The sequence below is a fragment of the Podarcis bocagei genome (genome assembly GCF_964188305.1).
Source record: "Podarcis bocagei genome assembly, chromosome: W".
NCBI classification, from domain to species: domain Eukaryota; kingdom Metazoa; phylum Chordata; class Lepidosauria; order Squamata; family Lacertidae; genus Podarcis; species Podarcis bocagei.
In genome coordinates, this window is record NC_138131.1 from 1,488,423 (window position 1) to 1,510,093 (window position 21,671).

Genomic DNA, 21,671 nt, shown 5'->3' on the forward strand with positions numbered 1-21,671 from the left:
AGATTACAGCAGGACAAAAGGGCAGGGGAGGACTAACAATAATGCTGTACTGGCCTAAATTCAACAGTGACATGCCAATATAGAATTTCCTATGACTGTACGCCTTTCAATGAGAAAGAGGGTCATCAGTCACCAATCCCGAACCTCTGCTCATGGAAGCCTGCTTGCACCTTCACCTTACTGCCCATGGTTCCTTGTGGAGTGGTGGAAATATCATTAGGAACTATGATAACAAGGATGGGGGGGCATGATTGCCTCTACAAACAGATGGGGAAGAACAGTGATGGGAAGCAGCTCAGCGGCTTTTGCAATTTTCAGAGGAAAGTGTCACTCATGGGGGTGGGGTGGGGGACAGACCAGCAACATGCTGTTGATGGTGGTGGACAATCATTCACAGCTGCTCAAGTTTTTAAAAGAGCAAAAAAGGCAGCCAATCCATTCCAATCCTTTACTTGCAAACACAATGTTCCATGCAGAGTTGTTCAGATTTAACTGCTGATGTTCTGAGCTAGCTCCCCAGGCCTTCTCCTAGCCACAGGGGGAGGAAAAGCTTTTTTTTGTTTATTTCTCTTTTTGCTACTGGACAGTTATTTCAACCAACAATGTGTTCTCACTTGAACATTACAGTAAATGAGTCCTATGTAAGAGACATTCTAACAAAAAAACAAAACAAAACCTCTGTACATAACTTTACAAACATATTAACATATAAATAACAGAAAGCTTCCAAGCAGGAGAGCTTCCCCAGTAGTCTTTTTTTTCTTTTTTCTTCAGACGTTTTCTTTTTTTAACACTGGAAGGGAAGAGTCAGTCCCTTTCCTCAAGCATCACAGGGATTGGTTTGTCTTTTTATATATATATAAAAATTTCTCCTCTCTCTCTCTCCTTTTTGTCAGTGCCTCTGGCTTCAAGTGAGCAGTCCGTGCAAAGTGGGCAACTCCTCCTTAACCTTCTGGGAAGGTGCCCTGTGGGGCTAAGGCCTCAGCCAGCTGGTCATCGTTCTGGTCCAAGCTCTTGCTGAAAGACTCGCTTCTTCTCCCGACAGTGCTTCTTGTGGGCCGGCCAGTCTTTCTGCTGGCACTGCGAGCCGCAGTACCGTGCGACCTGGCACCGCCCACAGATGTTAAATTCACGTAACTGGAGAGAGGAGTACGGGACAAAAATCAGTATCCCTTTTCAGGGCCCCTAGAGAAAGAAAACCACCACCCCCCCAAAAAAAGCCAACCAAAAGGGTCCTAAGGTGGCCAGTCCCAGTGCAATCTTTGTAGGAACTAAAGCAGGCCTGGTCAGGATCTGAGTAGAACAGCCTGGGAACCCTACAAAATGCTGCCTTGATTTTCATTGTGGATAAAATATTATCCAGCCCCCACTGGTGCATTTCTCTTGTTTATGAACCTGAAGGTCTCATTATGAGTGTCTTCTTCTTCTCCTGCACCCCCACCCAATCTTACACATTCTGAATTCAATGGGACTGAGTAAACATGTACAGGACTGCACTCTCAATTTCTTTCCCTCATGGCCTACAACAAGGATAGGGAGCTGTGTTGCTCGCCACCCCCACCTCCTGCATTGGCCAGGTTGAATGGGGCTGAGGGAGTTTCAAGCTGCAGTTCCCCACCCCTGGGTTTATAACTATGGCTTTGGAACATAGAACACTACCTTACACCAAATCAGACTAGTATGGCCCAGTTCAGTGTACTGCCTATGTTGCACAGAAGCAGTGCTCCAAAGTTTCGAGCAGTGGTCTTTCACAGCTCTAGCAAGAGACTGAACCTAGGACTCAAAACCGATGCTCTCCTGCTGAGTTCGAGAACGCTTCTATATCCACAGACCTATTTACATATTTCCCTCCACAAAGCATCCAAAACTGTCATCAGAGGAACAGATTCCCTTTGTACAGGTTATCTTTTCGGGTGACTTCTATCCATCCTTCTATACAACAAAGTTACTTCAGTGAGGTTTAAAACCAGAGCTGTTCATTTTGATCTTGTTTCCCCATGACCCTGTCCTAAGAAAAAGTGGGCTAGGAAAAGGGGGGTTGGGCCTATGCGCAACACTGACTTTTCCACACCGAGAGGTAGGATGAAGGGTTATCCAAATAGAATGGTAGCACAGTCAGTTGTACTTCACAGAACACCACTGAGAGAGAGATGTGTCTGAAGCTTGGAAGCCGCTGGCCAGGATAACTATTTAGGCTAAAAACGGTGCAGAGAAATTCCTTGCAGGGGTTACAAAGAACACACTAGCTGTGCCTAAGGACTTTTTGGTTTTTTAAAAAGAAGCAACCACACTGAAGAGGGTGAACTTGCAGCAGCCAGCCTAGAACAGGGACGGTCTTATCCATGACTTGCTTCTGGTTCTGAACGCACCTGTTTCTCAATCACTGTGCAAGGAGGGTAGTGACATTCATAGTATGTGCACGAACTCTCCTCTTCTTCCACAACATCCCCATTAGCGTTATAATAGCGTGTCACATTCAGCACCGGAAACTGTTCCTCTATGGGGTCTGTGGGAAGCTGCTGGATCGCCAGCCAGTATAAGCTTTGTTCCCTTCAAGAAAAAACAGCAAATTAAACATTTCCGCAGCAAGCTTGTGCTGCACCATTGCAACATGTTAAAACTCCATCCCTCTCAAAGCAGAGAGTTGACAGTAGCCACAATCACAACATACCTTTAAAGGACTCTGATACAGCCTTAAACGGTTATGTCTTCCCCTAAAGAATTATGGAAACTTTAGCTTGTTAAAGGGTGCTGAAAGTTGTTATAAGGCCCCTGTTCTCGCTAGCAGACATACAATTAACAGAGTAGTTTAACAACTGATTCCTCATTCAAGGGAACTCTTGAGAATTGTTGCTGTTTGAGTGGAATAAATAACCTAGGGTGGGAGACATATCCTCCCATCTAGGGCCAGGCCAAAGAGAACTTAGCACCACAGTTTCTTCAGATGCAAAGAAACACACATAAAAAATCATCAAGGGGCTATGCAAAGAAACACGTTCTGGAGTTGTTTGACTTCCAGCCCCTTTTGTCCCTCTTGCCTGTGACACTGTTATTGAGAGTTTACCTTTGTTTACTAGAGATTTCTTCGGCTTTGGGCCTCCATCCCCATGGAACCAATCGCAGGTTGTCTAGACGATTGTCCACTGTCACTGCATTCAAATGCACAACTTGAAAGCCAGGGGCGATGCCCCCCAGATGCCTCTCCCTGAAAGAGAAGACAAGCCACCTGCAATTCCTGAAAGGAAGAATTCTGACGCTTCTAGTTGCTTGGACTCCTATAATACATCATGGGCTGCCCTTGAAGGCAGTATGGAAACTCCAACATGCTCAAAGAGCTACTATCAGGGTTCTAACCGGGGCAGGTCATTGGAGACAACACATCTCAATGGATGCAAAAGAGCTTAACAAGCTTACTTGACTTCAAGGTGCTGGGTCTGAAAATTTAAAACCTAACACGGCATAGGACCCAAGGCATAAAGGACACCCACCCCCCTGTCCAGTTCTTAAGATCTTCTGCTGATGACCTTCTGCAGGCATCCCTGCAGTTAAGAGATAAATTGGATGGTGATCAGAGGAAATGCCTTAGAAATACACCTGGCATCTTCTAGGTAGCAGGCAAATTCTTTTTTCTTTTAAGTCACCCAAGCTGTTAAAGGGAAAGGATCATAGCTCAGCAGTAGAGTCTCTGGATGTAGGAACCCTGGCTTCAAGTTGTGGGTAGCCCTGTGGCACTTGGATGGGTTGGCACATTTTGAATGCAGAAGGTCCCATGTTCAACCTCCAAGATTTCCAAGTAGAACTAGGAATGTCCCCTGCCTGAAACCCAGGAAAGCTGCTGCTGCTGTCAGTCAGCATAGACAGTACAGAGCTAGATGGATCAACCTCCTTCTAAATATATGGCAGTTTTGTATGTTCAAAATAGAGAGAAAAAGGGAGGAGGAAAAGATACTTTAACACACAACACAGCCCACTTTCCTTTTACACGGTGGCTCAGTTTGTACATCACAGTAAACCTTAGCTAATGATTTACTGTGAATTTATTTGTCTCCCCTCTGCTCATACTAGAAGAAAACAAACCATGATCCCTTGAGCTTAGAACATGTGTCCAAAGTAGGGACTATGGTATGTTTCACCTCCAACAAATAACAATCAGAAAGCTAAAAACAAACATTGGCTACACACTGTGGGTTGTCAGGAGAAAATCAAACCACAACCCCTTGGTTTGGACACAATGCTAAGCCAGGGATTGTGGTTTGTTTCTTCCCACCATGAATGGGGAGAGGTAATACAGACGCTATCTGCTCATGCACAGCAAACCACGGCTTATGGCTTACCCTGACACGTGAGAGTTGCCATTATAGTGCCCATCTCCAAAGACTATACATACACATGCCTCAGCAGTCTGGAAACCTGCAGCTAAGTTACCCCCTGCACAATGATACCTACCACAGTAACTCATGCAGCAGGCGTCCGAACCCTCTTCCTCGATTTTTGTCAAATGCAAAGGCAAATATTCTAGCACCATTTCCATCTGCGTCGACCTCCATCCGAGCCTGGCCAAAGACAGAGAACACATCTCTTCATGTATTTTGCTTAAAATATTTGTACGCTCATCTAAACATCATAGCAGCTTCAAATACGAAACAAAGTAAAATGTAAGTAAAACTATTAATAGACAGAAACATAATGGTCATTAAAACAGAAAACTGCAAACCAAGTAACAGAAATGTTAATAAAAAAAGAAATAGCAAAATATTTATTAACACTTGGGTTAATAAAAGTTTTCTCTTGTCACATAAAAGATATTAAATGATGGTGCTATGCATATTATGACTAGGGAAAATGTTTCAGGAAAAGGGTGCCACCAGACGAGCGACTCTGTTCCCAGTCAACACTCTCCTGACATCTGAAGGCAGAGGCACTCTGAGTAGAGCCTCTAAAGTTCAAAATCAGTCGGGTCTATATCAGACGAGAGAAAGTGGGTCAATAATGGACATGGGAAATGTCAGATGAGATGCAAACTCTGCCTCAGGAACCCAGTTTATGTGCTTGAGTTAACAGACTCTATATAAGATCAGAGCCTTCTTGTTCAGTGAGCCTGAGGATATATATAAACCATGATGAGTCTCTAATTTTCCCCCAGACACCTCAAAAGCCTGTGCAGAACCTGTTGATATGAGGTAAATGAATGGGTGAAAGTGTAATGTCAGTGTATTTCAAATCTGCCCCTTTTCCAAGAGCAATACATTTTCTATGAAGCTCCCCAAACTCCAATCTAAAAATACATGAAGCCTATATACAGGTGTGTCAGGGGTTCAGGAGCAGAGGCGAGGGCAAGGGAGGAAACAGAGAGCGAGGGGGAGGAGGCAGAAGAAAAGATGAGTGATGACGACGACCCGAGATCTCCGAGTCTTTCCAGTGAATCAGAAGATTCACAGAAAGGAGCACCAGTGGCCAGGGCAAGGGGGGAGACTAGGGGGACACCCCAGGAAGATAGAGCCAGAGGGGACTCAGAGGGGAGCAGTTGGAAATCGGGACCAGCGTCACCGCCGGAGAGCAGGGAAGAGGAAGGGCGCCAGGGATCAAGCGCTGGCAGCTCACAACAGGAGGGAGGGCACGAGTCAGGAGTGGCCACACCTCCATCGGGGAGCGAAGAGACGGTTAGACGGAAGGTGGAAGGTTGGGCGCGCGCGCCAAGTTCAAATGCACAGGAAGGTGGCGCAGTAGGCAGCCCGGAAAGGGAGCCAGGTCCTAAAGCCCGGCGCAAGGAGACAGGAGGGTCCGGGGGGTCAGCGTCAGAAGAATCCCGGAAGGAAGAGACCCCGGGGGGCAGAGGGACCCAGAGAAGAACAGTCAGGCGGAAAAGGTGGAGCAGGGCTAGGATATTAAGTTGGTGTACAAGGGGCGGAGATTCAGACGAAGCTTCGCCGATCTAAGCATAAGACGTAGAGTTGCACGCAGCAGCTTGAGAATGGAAACTGTAACTCAATAAAGACTTTTATTTAATGATCGCTGGCTAGCGTGATCCTCTGTGAGCTAGGATCTGGAAGCAACCCTGACAGTAAGCTTCGTCTCCTTACATTGTGGGCATCCACGGCCTCGCGGAGAGGAGAGAAAGCGGGTGCCTACTAGCGAGCTCACGAACGGCAGACAATATGACGGCCGAACAGCAGATAGCAGAACTCAGAGAAGCAGTGTCACGACTGAATGCCGAGGCTCTGGCATCCAGGAAGAGAGAGGAGGACGCAGCTGCCGCCTACAGGGATCTCCAGGTCAGGTTGGAAGTGCTTACGAAGCAAGGGCAACAGACACCCAAACCAGAGGGGATTGGGTTGGGGAGACGCACAGGCGGTCTGGTCTCTCACTTCGATGGGAATTTGCAACAGTACCCCAACTTTAGAGCAGATGTAATGTGTGCACTGCAACTGCTGCACAAAGACTTTAGAGATGAAGAAGAGAAGGTGGGGTTCATCATGTCCCATTTGCATGGAGACGCTAAAGCATGGCTGCGCAATTTGTGGAGAGATAAGGATCCTGCGCTCCAAAATGCGGATGCCTTTATTAAAGCGATGGATGGGTGTTTTTTATCAAGCATTGACGTGGATCTTGCCCGGAAGGAGGTGCATGGACTAAGGCAAGGGAGGGCCAGCGTAAGGCAGTACCATGCCCGCTTTTTCGCTTTGGTCAGTGCCCTGGAATGGGACAGAGATTCGGCCCCTGTAAGAGACCTGTTTTGGGAGGGATTGCACAGCTCGGTTAAAGATGAAATTGCGAGGGGGGAGAGACCCCGGACCACGCAGGAGATCGTTCAGAGGGCGCTGGCGGTGGGGGTGCGGCTGGAAGAACGTCCGTGGAGCAGGGACGAAGGGCGTGGAGGGCGCGAACCAGCCAGGGGCTCCTCCTTCCTTCCCAGAGAAGCAGCGCGTGCGCAATCCACGCCTCCGCCCGGAGGAGGGGCAGAACCTATGGAGGTGGGAGGTGCAAGGGCTCAGTCAGCAGCCAGAGCCCTAGCACCGGCAACAGTGAAAGCGAAGCCTCCTAGAGGGAACAGGAAGTGTTACATCTGCGAGGAGCCAGGGCATATGGCGAAAGAGTGTCCCCGGAGGCTCCACAAGCACACTGCAGCCTCAGCAATGGTAACTGCAGCAACGCAGCAAGGAGAACCACAGCAGGGAAACGACGCAGTCTGGCTGGAGGAAGAGGCACTGGGGCCCAGCCAGACGTCTCAGTGAAGCAGTCCCCAGAGATTTTACAGCCCATGGACCCCCTCCCGCCCAAACCAGTAGTAAGACTCACCGCATCTCTCCAGCTGCCCAATGGGATCACCATGGACGTGCCAATCACCATTGACTCAGGAAGCAATGCGGACTTTATAGGGCAAGACTTTGTCGACAGGCACGCTATACAGTTGCTGCCTGCCACGCTGCCCCTGCAGGTTGTCACGGTGGATGGCAGGGAGCTGCTGGGGGGGGCAAGTGGTGAAGCAGACGCCACCAATGGTGATGCGACTTGGGAATCACAGGGAAGTCATCAGCTTCAACGTCACTCAACTATCGGACACGCCCATTGTATTGGGCATGAGTTGGCTGGACAAGCACAGCCCGACGCTGGCTTGGTACCAGAGGCAGCTGACCTTCGGCTCTTCCTTTTGCGCTGAACACTGCATCGTGCCCCGGCAGGAAGGAGAGGAAGAGGAGTCACAGCTGCAGCTCGGCACGCTGCAAGCGGTTCCCCACAAGTACGCAGAATTTTTGGAGGTTTTCGGCGAGAAGGAGGCAGACAGGCTACCCCCCCACAGACCATATGACTGCAAAATTGACCTGCTGCCGGGGGCGGCGCTGCCCAAAGGGAAGCTGTATTCCATGTCTGAGGACGAACTGCAGGAACTCAAGGAGTTCATAGATCATAATTTGGAGCGCGGTTTCATCCGAGAGTCCAAGGCAGCGGGGGGCAGTCCGGTATTCTTTGTTAAGAAGCGGGACACGCCCCAAAAAAGACTCGTAGTGGACTACCGCATTTTGAACAGTGTGACCAAGCCATCGGACTTCCCCATGCCCCGAATCGACGACCTCCTCGCAAAGGTACGCAAGGGCAGCGTGTTCACCAAGTTGGACCTGCGAGGGGCGTACAACCTCATTCACATGCGGGAAGGAGATGAGTGGAAGACAGCCATGTTCACGCCCCTGGGCACCTACGAATATAGAGTTATGCCTTTTGGATTGCAAAATGGCTCCCACGTTTTTCAAGCTTTCATGCATCACGTGTTGGCGGGGCTCCTCTACAAGACGTGCGTCTGTTTCTTGGATGACATCCTGATCTTTTCGGAATCGCAGCAGGAGCATGACAGACACGTCAGGGAAGTGCTGAGCAGGCTACAGCAACATAGGCTTTACGCCAAGCTGGAGAAGTGCCAATTCGACGTAACGGAGGTGGGTTTCCTGGGCTACAAGTTGTCTGACAAGGGGCTCGCCATGGACAGCGCCAAGGTTCGAGCGGTGTTGGATTGGAAAAGCCCACGCAACCGGAAGGAGGTCCAACGGTTTGTCGGCTTCGCGAACTTCTATCGCAAGTTTATCAAAGGCTTTGCTATGCAGACAGCGGCCATCACGGACACGCTCAGCTCCAAGAAAAAGAAGTTCATCTGGACAGCGCAGGCAGAGCAGTCCTTTCAGGCACTCAAGCGTCTCTTCGCGTCGGAAGAACAGCTGCTTCATGTCAACCCCAGCAGGCCGATGAGGGTTGAAACAGACGCCTCAGACAGAGCCGTCGGAGCAGTCCTGCTGCAGAAGGACCCGCAGGGGGTTTGGAGGCCGGGAGCGTTTTACTCCAGGAAGCTCAGCAAGTCCGAACAGAACTACACCATCTGGGACAGGGAGTTGCTGGCCATTCATGCAGCATTCAAAGCATGGAGGCACTTCCTGATCGGAGCCAAGCACACGGTGCAGGTCTGCACAGACCACAAGAATCTGGAGCACTGGCGCACGGCACAGTTCCTGAACCAGAGGCAAATACGTTGGGCTGAGTTCTTTGCGAACTTCGACTTCCGAATAGAGTATGTCCCGGGGGACACCAACATCATGGCGGATGCTCTCTCCCGTAAGCCACAGTATCTGGAGGAGGCAACGCCAGCGGCCGCCATGCACATCTTCGCACCGACAGTGTGGGCGTGCGCTGCGACAACAGTTGACCTGGAGGCGGTGCGACGAGCGTTGCAGGATGACTCCTTCGCGCAAGCAAATATGGCAGAGGTGCACAGGGGCACGGCAGCGACCGACGAGTTCCAACTGCGAGATGGATTGCTCCTCCATAAAGGGGCCATCTACGTGCCGGGAGACGAACTTCGCGCCAAGGTACTGCAGCAGCTGCACGACGCGCCCACTGCCGGGCACTTTGGCAAGGAGAAGACGGTGGAATTAGTCGCCAGAGACTTCTGGTGGCCCGGAATGAGAGGGGAAGTCGCGGACTACGTGGCGAGGTGTGACACCTGCCAGAGGGCCAAACCAGTACACAGACCGCCGGCCGGACTGCTGGAACCGCTGCAAACTCCGTGCGAACCATGGGAGAGAGTGGCCCTGGACTTTGTCACGGATCTGCCCAGCTCGAGGGGCAAGACGGCTGTGCTGGTGGTGGTGGACTTGTTCTCCAAGATGGCACATTTCATTCCGTGTGCGAAGGTGGCCACGGCGGAACAAACCGCCAAACTGTTCATAGATCACGTGTTCAAGGTTCACGGTCTGCCGCGGTCTATTCTGTCCGACCGGGGGCGGCAGTTCATCTCGAACTTCTGGCAGAAGCTGATGGGCTTCCTGAACGTCAAGATCAACCTGGCGTCGGCTAGACACCCGCAGACCAACGGGCAAGCGGAGCGGGTCAATGCCATCATGCAGCAGTACCTGAGATGCTATGCGAATCAACAGCCTGCGACGTGGGTGGATTACCTGCCTCTCGCCGAGTTCGCCTACAACAACACGAAGCACGTGTCCACGGGGGTCACGCCGTTCTTCGCCAACAACGGGAGGCACCCCAGAACCTTCCCGGGACTGGAAAGACTGGGGGAGGGGGAGCCGCAGACAGCAGATGCGTTCGCGTCGGAGTTGCAGGAGGTCCACGATCAGCTGCGGCGGCACCTGGAGCTGGCTAAACACGCATACAAGGTACAAGCGGACAAACACAGAAGGGTTGGCGAAGAGATCCATGTGGGAGACTGGGTCTGGTTAGCAGCCCACGCAGTGCCGGCCAGGTCGTTGGCGAAGAAGAAACTAGGGCATAAACAACTGGGGCCCTACCAAGTCGAAGAGCAGGTCAACCCGGTGGCTTTCAGGCTGGCGCTTCCGGAGGGTTCCAGGATGCATCCGGTGTTCCACAGATCGGTGCTCACTCCCTACAAGGCACCTCACAGGTTTCAGGAACCAGGAACGGCGCCGAGTCCACTCCGAGAGAGAACCGGGCAAAGGGGAGTGGCACAGGAGGTGCGCATCAACGAAGTCACGGAGATTTTGGACTCCAGATGGGGGGAAGAGGGGGTAGAATACCTTCTCGCCAAGGAGGGCACCCCGGCCAGTGCCAACAGCTGGGTGCCGGGCTACGCTTTAGACGAACCTCTGCTCAAGGAAGAGTTTCATGCCCTCTTCCCACATAGGCCAATGCCAGCAGACTTTTTCGACGACTGGCTTTTCACGCCCACGCTTTCAGCCAGCACGTTCCGGGGGTTCGACTCGGATGAGGAACCGACACGAGACGCCCGTTCCCCGGGGGGGTCACCCTCGGGATCTGCTTCAGAACCCTCGTATTGGTGGGACGATCGACCAGAGGAGCAGTGGCGCAGAAAGTGGCTGGAGGGTCCAGGACGAGCAACGTCTCCAGAAGGAAGCGAGGGAGAGACGGACATGGACGTTTTCGGGGACGATCCGGGTTTCGAGCACGGCGGCACAGAGATGGAAGCAGAGGTGACCGTCGTCGACGAGAGCAGGGAGGAAGAACCGGAAGACTTCAGATGGAGGCCCGCCACGGGAAGCGAACTGTACCCGACATTCGTCCCCTTGACACGGCAGCACCCAGCTCCCGCACCGGAAGGAGGGGAGGGGGGAGGAGGGGGCTTCGAGGGGGGGATGGATGTCAGGGGTTCAGGAGCAGAGGCGAGGGCAAGGGAGGAAACAGAGAGCGAGGGGGAGGAGGCAGAAGAAAAGATGAGTGATGACGACGACCCGAGATCTCCGAGTCTTTCCAGTGAATCAGAAGATTCACAGAAAGGAGCACCAGTGGCCAGGGCAAGGGGGGAGACTAGGGGGACACCCCAGGAAGATAGAGCCAGAGGGGACTCAGAGGGGAGCAGTTGGAAATCGGGACCAGCGTCACCGCCAGAGAGCAGGGAAGAGGAAGGGCGCCAGGGATCAAGCGCTGGCAGCTCACAACAGGAGGGAGGGCACGAGTCAGGAGTGGCCACACCTCCATCGGGGAGCGAAGAGACGGTTAGACGGAAGGTGGAAGGTTGGGCGCGCGCGCCAAGTTCAAATGCACAGGAAGGTGGCGCAGTAGGCAGCCCGGAAAGGAAGCCAGGTCCTAAAGCCCGGCGCAAGGAGACAGGAGGGTCCGGGGGGTCAGCGTCAGAAGAATCCCGGAAGGAAGAGACCCCGGGGGGCAGAGGGACCCAGAGAAGAACAGTCAGGCGGAAAAGGTGGAGCAGGGCTAGGATATTAAGTTGGTGTACAAGGGGCGGAGATTCAGACGAAGCTTCGCCGATCTAAGCATAAGACGTAGAGTTGCACGCAGCAGCTTGAGAATGGAAACTGTAACTCAATAAAGACTTTTATTTAATGATCGCTGGCTAGCGTGATCCTCTGTGAGCTAGGATCTGGAAGCAACCCTGACAAGGTGAAACTCGAAAAATTAGAATAACTTTTCCGTGATAATTTCAGTAATTCAACTTAAAAGGTGAAACTAATATAGGAAATAAACTCACGACATGCAAAGCAAGATATGTCAAGCCTTCATTTGTTATAATTGTGACATTATGGCGTACAGCTGATGAAAACCCCAAATTAACAATCTTGTAAATTAGAATAGTAAATGAAATCAGCAATACAAGGATTGCAAATAGAGCAACATTGGACGTCTGAGAAGTAGAAGCATGCATATGTACTCAGTACTTGGTTTGGGCCCCTTTTGCATCAATTACTGCCTCAATGCGGCGTGGCATGGATGCGATCAGCCTGTGGCACTGCTGAGGTGTTATGGAAGACCAGGATGCTTCAATATCAGCCTTCAGCTCTTCTGCATTGCTCGGTCTCATGTCTCTCATCTTTCTCTTGGCAACGTCCCATAGATTCTCTATGGGGTTCAGGTCAGGCAAGTTTGCTGGCCAATCAAGCACAGTAATCTCATGGGCACTGAACCAGGTTTTGGTACTTTTGGCAGTGTGGGCAGGTGCCAAGTCCTGCTGGAAAATGAAGTCAGCATCCCCATAAAGCTCGTCTGCAGAAGGAAGCATGAAGTGCTCCAAAATCTCCTGGTAGATGGCTGCGTTGACCCTGGACTTAATGAAGCACAGTGGACCAACACCAGCTGATGGCATGGCTCCCCAAATCAACACTTCACACTGGACTTCAAGCATCTGGCATTATGTGCCTCCCCATTCTTCCTCCAGACTCTGGGTCTTTGGTTTCCAAATGAGATGCAAAAGTTGCTCTCATCAGAAAAGAGGACTTGGGACCAGTGAGCAACAGACCAGTTCTTTTTTTTTTTTTAGCCCAGGTAAGACGCTTCTGACGTTGTTTCTTGTTCAGGAGCGGCTTGACAAGAGGAATACGACATTTGAAGCCCATCTCCAGGATCTGTCTATGCGTGGTGGCTCTTGATGCACTAACTCCAGCCTCAGTCCACTCCTTGTGAAAGTCCGCAACACGTTTGAATGGTCTTTTCCTGACAATCCTCTCCAGGCTGCGGTCATCCCTGCTGCTTGTGCACCTTTTTCTTCCACACTTTCCCCTTCCGCATAACTTTCCATTAATGTGCTTTGATACAGCACTTTGGGAACATCCCAAAGAACATCAGCAGACTTCCCCGTGATTGTGCTTCCTACTGAACCAAACTGAGAGACCATTTAAAGGCTCATGAACCCATTGCAGATGTTATGAATTGAAAAGCTACTGCACCTTTTCACAATATTCTAATTTTCTGAGATTGTTAATTTGGGGTTTTCATCAGCTGTATCATCACGATTATAAAAAATAAAGGCTTGACATATCTTGCTTTGCTTGTCATGAGTCAATCTCATATATTAGTTTCACCTTTTAAGTTGAATTACTGAAATAAATGAACTTTTCCACGATATTCTAATTTTTCGAGTTTCACCTGTAAAAGAAAATGCATTCTAAAGTAAAGCTACTCCTGATTCTGCAAGTGAAGGACAACTTGCCTAGTTATCCTACTTCAGAGAACAGTTTGAGTCTTTGGAGAACTTGGTACTTTTCATACAAGTCCTCAAGTCCAAACCCAGATGTCTAGATCGGGCCAAGTCCTTTTATGACCCACATGCTGTTTCAAGGGAAAATGCCTCCTCTTCTCTCTCTGCCAACTTATTCAGATAGTCATTACTGTATACGAGACCACTGGCTTTCATGAGTTTGCTTAAAGCAGGTTCCTTAGACAGTCAACCCTTCCTGTTTTTGATCTACCCTAATTACTGACCATGTCAGGTCAGGGTTCATATGGAGAGCCACAGGTTCCCCATCCCTGATCAAGAGGAATAATAGCTGACATGTGGTCCGACCATTGGATATGCTGACTGGACCTGATGGGAGTTTGAATTCAACACTTGGAATGTGGAAATAAGGTAGATAACATGGTTCTTACCTCAAAAGAGTAACTCTCCACAAGTGGAATGTCTTGCTCATCAATTAGTGTGTACTTTGTCTAGAATAAAAAAGGAAGGATAATTAAATACTTTATATTGTGGATACTTTTCCAATCCCTAGCAAGGCACTCTTCGTTCATTTCAGCACAACAACACTTTAAGCTATTCCAGGGCACATCTTACACTGAAAAGAGAAGTTTTACACCTTAAATAGGTCATTCATCTGACCGCGCATACGTCACACACTTGTCTAAACCAGGGGAAAGCTGCTCCAGGGTTAGCCTTGAGCATTCTGGGATCTCTACCTACCATTGTGTCCACAAGCCTTCTAGGAAGTCCAAATGCCAGAAAGGAGTGTACAGTGGTGCCCCGCAAGACGAATGCCTCGCAAGACGGAAAACTCGCTAGACGAAAGAGTTTTCCGTTTTGGAGGTGCTTCACAAAACGAATTTCCTATGGGCTTGCTTCGCAAGACGACAATGTCTTGTGAGTTCCTGCTGGTTTCCCCCCCTTTTCTAAGCCGCTAAGCCGCTTATCAGCTGATCCGATCAGCAGATAAGCCGCTAAAAGCCGCTAATAGCGCTAATCCGTCAATGGGCTTGCTTCGCAAGACGAAAAAACCGCTAGACGAAGAGAATCACAGAACGGATTCTTTTCGTCTTGTGAGGCACCACTGTACTGCCTTTCTCTTGCCTTTGGAAGTAGGAGAGGAGAGGAAGAAAGAACTGTAAAATGTAAGTTCTTGCTCAGAGACCAAAATCTGCAACTGAGAGGGGCAGCTCTGGCCCAATATAATTATACCACACAAATCAGTTAGTCTTTAAAGAGCAGTTTTGTGTTTCAGTTTTTGCTATAACAGATTAACATACAAAACTTAACCCAAACAACCTGTAAAGCAAGACGCTGCACCAAGTATTGGTACACATCCTTTGTGGTCCATGTTGATTATTCCCAAAAACAAAAACAGAAAAGCACAACAACAAAAGAAAGTTACAGCAAGTATGTATAAAGAGAAATGTATCAAATCTGCACAAGAAAATAGGAATCTACTTAGGATCAGGTCAGACTACAAATCCGTCAGTATCACCTAGTCTAACCAGTAGGCACACTCCAAAGCAGAAAGAAGCCTCTCAGATCACTTGCTATGTAACCCTTTGAAACTGCAGATGCCACCCATGTGCTCTGCCAGTGAGCTATGGACCCCTTTATAGCCTGAATACGAAGGATATAAAAAGAAATAAATCTCCCCATTTGAGGTCCACCAACGGGAAGTGCTCCACAGAACAGCTCATTACCCCTCTACAGGGAGAGATGCAGAGAGAGAGTAAAACAGAGAAAAAAGACCTAAACGAAAACCAGCCTCCCGCATCCATCTACCTTTAAAAATAATAAATAAATAATAATAATAAAGGGATCATGGAACCCCAATGACGTCACAGAGGGGTCCTGTGTGACGTAACGGAGCAGGTCAGACGCGCGAGGGGCGGTGATGTGATAGAAGGGGCGCGGATCTCCCAACATAGAACACGCGCGGGCACGGAAACACACGCACACCGCATACAGACGCGCAAATCCTATTTCACCCACTCCGCGCCGCCCCACGGAGCCCCACGCGCACCTTGCCGGCCACCCGGCCGAGCCGCACGATGCCCAACTTGAAGTCGGTCATGGCCTTGGCCTGGCAGGGAGCGGAGAGGAGGTGGGAAAGGGGAAAGCGGGAGGAGGAGAAGGAAGAGGCGCAGGCCGGAGGGAGACCCCGATGCCACGCGCCGCCGCCTCGCGCAGGAGGATGGGAAGCGGGGGGCGGGGCAGCGCGCGCCGCCACCGCTGATGCTGCCCCTCTCTTCTGCCGCCGCCACCAACTCCTCCCCCCTCCCCCTCCAACCTGAAGCCGCGGCCCGCCAATCAGCGTGCTAGCCGCGGCGACGCGTCATTGATAGCCGCCCGAGGGCCGCCCGGCGCGACCGAGACGCCGCATCACGCGTCCGCCGGCGGCGGCCGATGACGCACATTGCGCTCGCGGGAATTCTCTCTCACTCCCGTCCGACGAATGAGCACGGCTGAGCACGCGATGAGAACCTCCCTCCTCCCTCCCCATATTAGTGCACGTATAGTATATTTTAGCTTTGTCTGTTTATATAAATCCTGTACATATTACTGCGTGTCTATAAAAAATAAAATTTACGCCATATAAAGTACCTTGGTGTGCACCGATAAAATATATTGTGACATTGTTATAATAATTTTATACACACATTATGGACCACACTCCACAGAAAGCTAGTCCCTGTCCTTCAAAATTAAGAAATGCACCCCCAGTCCCTCTCACTACCAAGGAAATGTAATAAGCGAATAGAAAGTGAACCTACCCAGTTGATGCTGACAAAAAACTCCACATGCACACTGTATAAAATAATATGTTTCACCACCCCTCCCCTCCTTTTCTTTCCCATTTAACTTTAACCAATTTTAAATCTACCACTGTTATGTACTGAGTTGAATAGGATCCAAACTGAAGCAGTCTGATTGGTCCTAGAACAATAGGATTCAGAATGCAGCAGTCTGATTAGTCCTAGAACAATAGGATTCAGAATGCAGCAGTCTGATTGGTCCAAGAACAATGCGGCAGTATGATTGGTTGGCAGGAACCACCCAATCCTGCTCCAGATAGAAGTGAATCCACAACCTGATTGGCTTACAGTAGAATTCCGGAATTAGCCAATCATGTGCAGCCCATTGTGTAAATAATGTCTATAAAGCAGATACTGTGAGGGGACATTCATTCATTCCTCCTCACCACTATGAGCTGAATAAAGAGCATGAAATCACTTTGCGACTCTGAGTATATTTCAACCACTATGCTGAAGTTACCTTTCAGCCTTTCCTTGTCATCCTTTGGAATACAAATCTCTACACTTCCTGTGTTAAAGAGAATCCTGAACGAGTGCTTTGAGAATAAGGCTGGCTTTCATTCACTCTTTCTGCTCAGTTGTGATAGCACCCAATGATATGTAAATGTAATGCACTAAGGTACCCGTTTAATCTTATTTGTTAGAATAGTTCTCGCATCTTCGTTTTCTTAAAAGTGTAACCTAGCCAGCACTTCACTCTGAAGTTTCAGAAACAAAGTTTGTTCTGGAATCTGTGTGGTTTCTCATTTAGAATCTATTTTGCATTTAGCCTAGCAGTTTGAAAGCACGTCAAATTGCAAGTAGATAAATAGGTACCGCTCCAGCGTGTCAGGATCTCCGCTTGGCCAAGCTGATAAAGCTCATCCTCCTCCAGCCGAGCCTTCGGAATCGCCTCCTGACGATAATAACGACCTGAGCCTTTGATGAGGCCTCAGGCACATTCCCATCCAGCAGAGAATCTAGGAAGGTAAGGCCAGGAAGGTAAATGGCATTTCCGTGCACTGCTCTGGTTTCGCAAGAAGCAGCTTAGTCATGCTGGCCACATGACCCAGAAAAACTGCCTGCGGACAAACGTCAGCTCCCTTGGCCAGTAAAGCGAGATGAGCACCACAACCCCAGAGTCGTTCACAACTGGACTTAACTGTCAGGGGTCCTTTACCTTTACTTTTTTAAAGTTGCAGTCTATGCTTCCTCGGAAGCAAATTTCAATGAAACAGTAGAGCATATGCAAGAAGTAAATGTGAGAAGCTCCTGTCAGTGTTTGTAAAAAGAAAAAGAAAGGGTTCTGACCTCCCTTTGTCGCCTCAGCTTGGTCCTCGGACCCTTGTCGGCATAAAAGAGTCCACAAGAAAAGTATCCTTGCAGAGTTTTATTCTTAAAAGTCTTATGCAAAAGCGACTGACCAACTATACACATCAACACTACCAGCTCAGCTCAGCTTAGCTTAGCTTAGAAGATGCAGAAGATCCATGTTTATTGTGCAACAGTTTCAAGGCGAGATTGAACCCCGAGGATGGGGTGACATGAACTTTTAAAACTTCCCTCCATTTCCCATGATACAGTGCAGAAGCATCATCAATACATCATGGTTACATCATAAATACATTAAGAAAGGGTTGGGTTACACAGGATTAACATATGGAGGAGGGAGGGGGGAAATATACAAAGTTGGGGATATGCACAGATAAGTACATCCTGATGAGGGAACAATAGAGTCCAGGTTTGCAAAGTCTGTCACCTGGCACTGCCTGGAGGAAAGTCTTGGCAGGGTGATTTGACAGGATTAGGGTCTTCCTGAGTGTACATGACATCTCACTTGGGGAATTATGGAGGACACTGGAGGAGTCTTGAAGTCGTAGAGAAATTGAGCAGATTGGCACCGAAAGCGAGAGAATCGGTGCTACGGTTGATTTTCTATGAATTTTTATGTATTTTTGTCCATTTAGGTAGTGACAGTCGAATTTGGAAATAACTAGATACATTGTAGCAAGATTTGACAGGTTTACAAGTTTACGAGTTTCGATTCCATTGTTCTCCCAGCGGGGAGCCGTCAGCAGCTTGTCAAAGGTTAAACGAGGCGTGCAACAGCTGGAGCTGAGCTACCGGTAGCTCTGCAAGGCGAATGCATTGTTCTGATTGGGTAGAACGCTCCAGTACGCAGATAGGCGAGTTCATTCATAAGATACAAAATACAACTTTGTATGGTCTACCAATGGAAACAATTGAGCAGGAGGGGGGATAAGGCGCTCGGGCTTATTTCGCCCAGTCTATTCATGATAACGAACGGGCATAGGAAGGGAAAAGGGCACTTTATTCATGGGGCTTGGGGTTGAGTGTGGTGCTTGTGTAACAGTGAGGGGACTGGGGTTCCTGTGGGGTCGTGTGCCCCTTGAGGTCATCGCCTTGAACCCTCTGGTGACCGGCGGAAAGGGGTGGAGAAGACATGCCCCCCCTTTCCGTATCATTGTACAGATCAGCACATTTTAAAAGTCTTAACTGTGGATTACACATTCTAAGAAAGCTAATGTTTGGCAGAACTGTAATACTGCTTACATTTACCTTTTATTTAGTTAGTTGTGCTGAATTTATATTGTAAATAGCATGACTTATCTGCATAAAATCTATACATTTAAATAATCAATAAGAAGCCAGAAGTTGAAAACAAATAGACATAAAAGAACCAAAACATTAATAAAATGAGCAGTTAAAATATGCATACAGTGGTACCTCGGTTTACGAACTTAATCCGTTGTGGAAGTCCATTCTTAAACCGAAACCGTTCTTAAACCGAGACGTGCTTTCCCTAATGAGGCCTCCCGCCGCCGGTGCCCTTCCACCATTCGGAGTCCGTAAACAGGACTGTTCTTAAACCAAGGTACCACTGTATTTAAGAAACACATATTGAATACATTGAGGCTTGCATTGCAGGGGGTTGGACTAGATGACACTCTGGGTCTCTTCCAACCAAAATGGAAAACTGCACAGGCTCCGTGTATTTGAAGAAAGAGCAAAGCTTGATGGCAGAACACCTGCTTTGCATGCAAAAAGTCCCAAGTGTTATGTATTCAGACTGGCTGCAGTTCTCACTCTGGGCCACTAGTATGCAAATGAAGAATTGTGAGTTGCTTTCACCAATTTGGCAGTTAGTTGCAATTCGTTACTGTTACAAGTTATTGAGCATTATATAAGGCAACCAGCTTCACTGTTGTACAGAGAGACTTAGAGCAGTGCTAACTGCTGTAATAAAGAGCTGTTGCTTAAAAGAGCTGTGTCTGTTGCCCATCTTTCCCACTATACAACACTGGCGACGAAGGTGGGATCGGGATGAAACAAGACACAGCCAGAGCTGAACTACTAAGCTGAGAACTCAAGAGCTGAGATATCGCTGAGGCTAGCATCCTGTCCTTCACCATTCAGTCAGCGTCAAGGAATCATGGCGTTGCTACTGCCTCTACCCTCATATTCTCCAGCAACTGAGTCCTGGCAGTCTTATCTTGCCCATTTCGAATGCTACCTCAAGGCAAATGCTTTCACAGACCTGACAGACAATCGAAAGAGAGCTCTCTCCCTCACTGTCTTTGGTTCAGAAGTTTTCGAGACGGCTCGGGCCCTCGTCGCACCACTTGCTGTGCAATCTGTGCTTTGGGATACATTGATTGAGAAACTCAAGGGGCACTACGCACCTAAAATCTCAAGAATCGCTGTTCGCCACATTTTCCATCACCGGATACAACTGGAGGGGGAGACAATCAGCGAATTCCTGGCGGCCCTCAGGAAGGCTGCATACCACTGTGAATTCCGGGACTTGGACGATGCCTTGCTTGATCAAATTGTGTGCGGTGTGAGGGACGAAAAGCTACAGTGCCGGTTCCTTGCCAAATCTGACCTCACTCTCAAACAAGCCATCGAGGAAGCCCAGGCCATGGAGGCAGCAAAACATTCAACAGCAGAGATCTGCAAGGCCTACAGCCCTACGATTCCAAAGAAACCGACTACGGTTTACCATGAGGAGATCAGCAAATCCGAGAGTTGTTCAGATAACGAGGATGACGTCTGTCACATCAAACAGGAACGTGGAATAGTCAAGCAGCGAACAAGAAACCAATCAGACTATGCAGGTTGTGGTGGCAATCACCCGCGGTCCAAATGCCATTTCAAGGACGCCATCTGTCAGCGTTGTTCCTGTAAGGGACATATTGCAAGGGTTTGTTGCTCGTCTACATCAGCAGACACACTATTGGCATCGGGAAACCAAAAGTCATTGACAAGGTCTGCCAACGAGGACTGCCACTCCGTCACCAACTTCATGGAACTTTGGAGTGTCAGGCATAGCCCTACTGGCTTTAGCCCAAACGTAGCAGAGTTTTCCTGCACAGCGAAGAAGCTAGTTACGGCGGTAATGACTAGTCAGCTAGACTCAGAATAACTATTTACAGGATTTATTAAAAGGAGAAAATAAAACCAGCAGAGTTTCTGCATACAAATAAAAGCAAAATAAATCCTCTCTTTCTTTCTCTCTCTCTCTCATAACCATACACAGCACTTCTAACTCCTAACACACCTCACACCAAACTGTGCTAGCAATCCCTAGATAACAGAGTTGAGTGCTGCTCGTTAACCAATCAGAGTAGTTTCTAGGTCAAGCAGACCTGGGCTTTCTGCCAAGAGTAAATTGACACCAGCTTGAGTTAATTGGTGAAGCTAGAATCTGCAAGTTTCCCACGAGAACCAATTAACAGAAACTGAACACCCCCTCACAGATTCTGCTGAACAATTAACACCAAATACACCTATGTAGGAGATTATTTTTCCAGCAAACCTAAACCCTTGCACATTCGCTTGTTCTTTATCTTTGCCAATGGTTTAGTTAGTACATCTGCTACATTTTCTTCACTTGATACATAAGTACAGGTGATTACATTGTCTTGTACACAGCAACGTACATTTTGGTATTTTACAGAGATATGTTTAGAACGCGATTTGAAACCCTCTGTTTTACTTAAGGTTATACAAGCTTGATTATCAATGTAAACTTGTACTGGTTCTCCACAATTTACATTTAAATCTGTTAACAAATGCTTGAAATAAATCACCTCGTTGCACAATTCACTCAATGCGGCGTACTCTGATTCCGTTGATGACACACTTACAACGTCTTGCTTGCGTGACCGCCAGCTGATTAAAGCTCCACCGACCATTATGACTAGTCCTGTGACAGATTTTCTATCTGGCAAATTTCCCCAGTCACTATCACAGAAGCAACTCAACATTTCATCCTCTGAAGAATTTAATTGTAACATATAGCCAATTGTCTGTTTGAGATATCTCAGAACTTGTTTTACCCCTTTCCAGGCATTTAGTGTGGGTTTTGAGACCAATCTACTTAATATGCCTACTGCATAGCTAAT

General features: G+C 48.7%; 1 protein-coding gene across 1 annotated transcript; it reads right to left on the reverse strand.

Moving 5' to 3' along the window:
- Positions 1–434: 434 nt before the first annotated feature.
- LOC308577843 (zinc finger MYND domain-containing protein 19-like) lies at positions 435–15,707 on the reverse strand. Its single transcript, XM_081178240.1, has 6 exons — positions 15,471–15,707; positions 13,852–13,911; positions 4,447–4,553; positions 3,065–3,205; positions 2,370–2,550; positions 435–1,137 (listed from the first exon to the last, which is right to left on the reverse strand). The coding sequence occupies exons 1-6, from the start codon at positions 15,519–15,521 to the stop codon at positions 994–996; spliced, it is 684 nt and encodes a 227-aa protein (XP_081034366.1). The 5' UTR covers positions 15,522–15,707; the 3' UTR covers positions 435–993.
- Between the last annotated feature and the right edge of the window lie 5,964 nt (positions 15,708–21,671).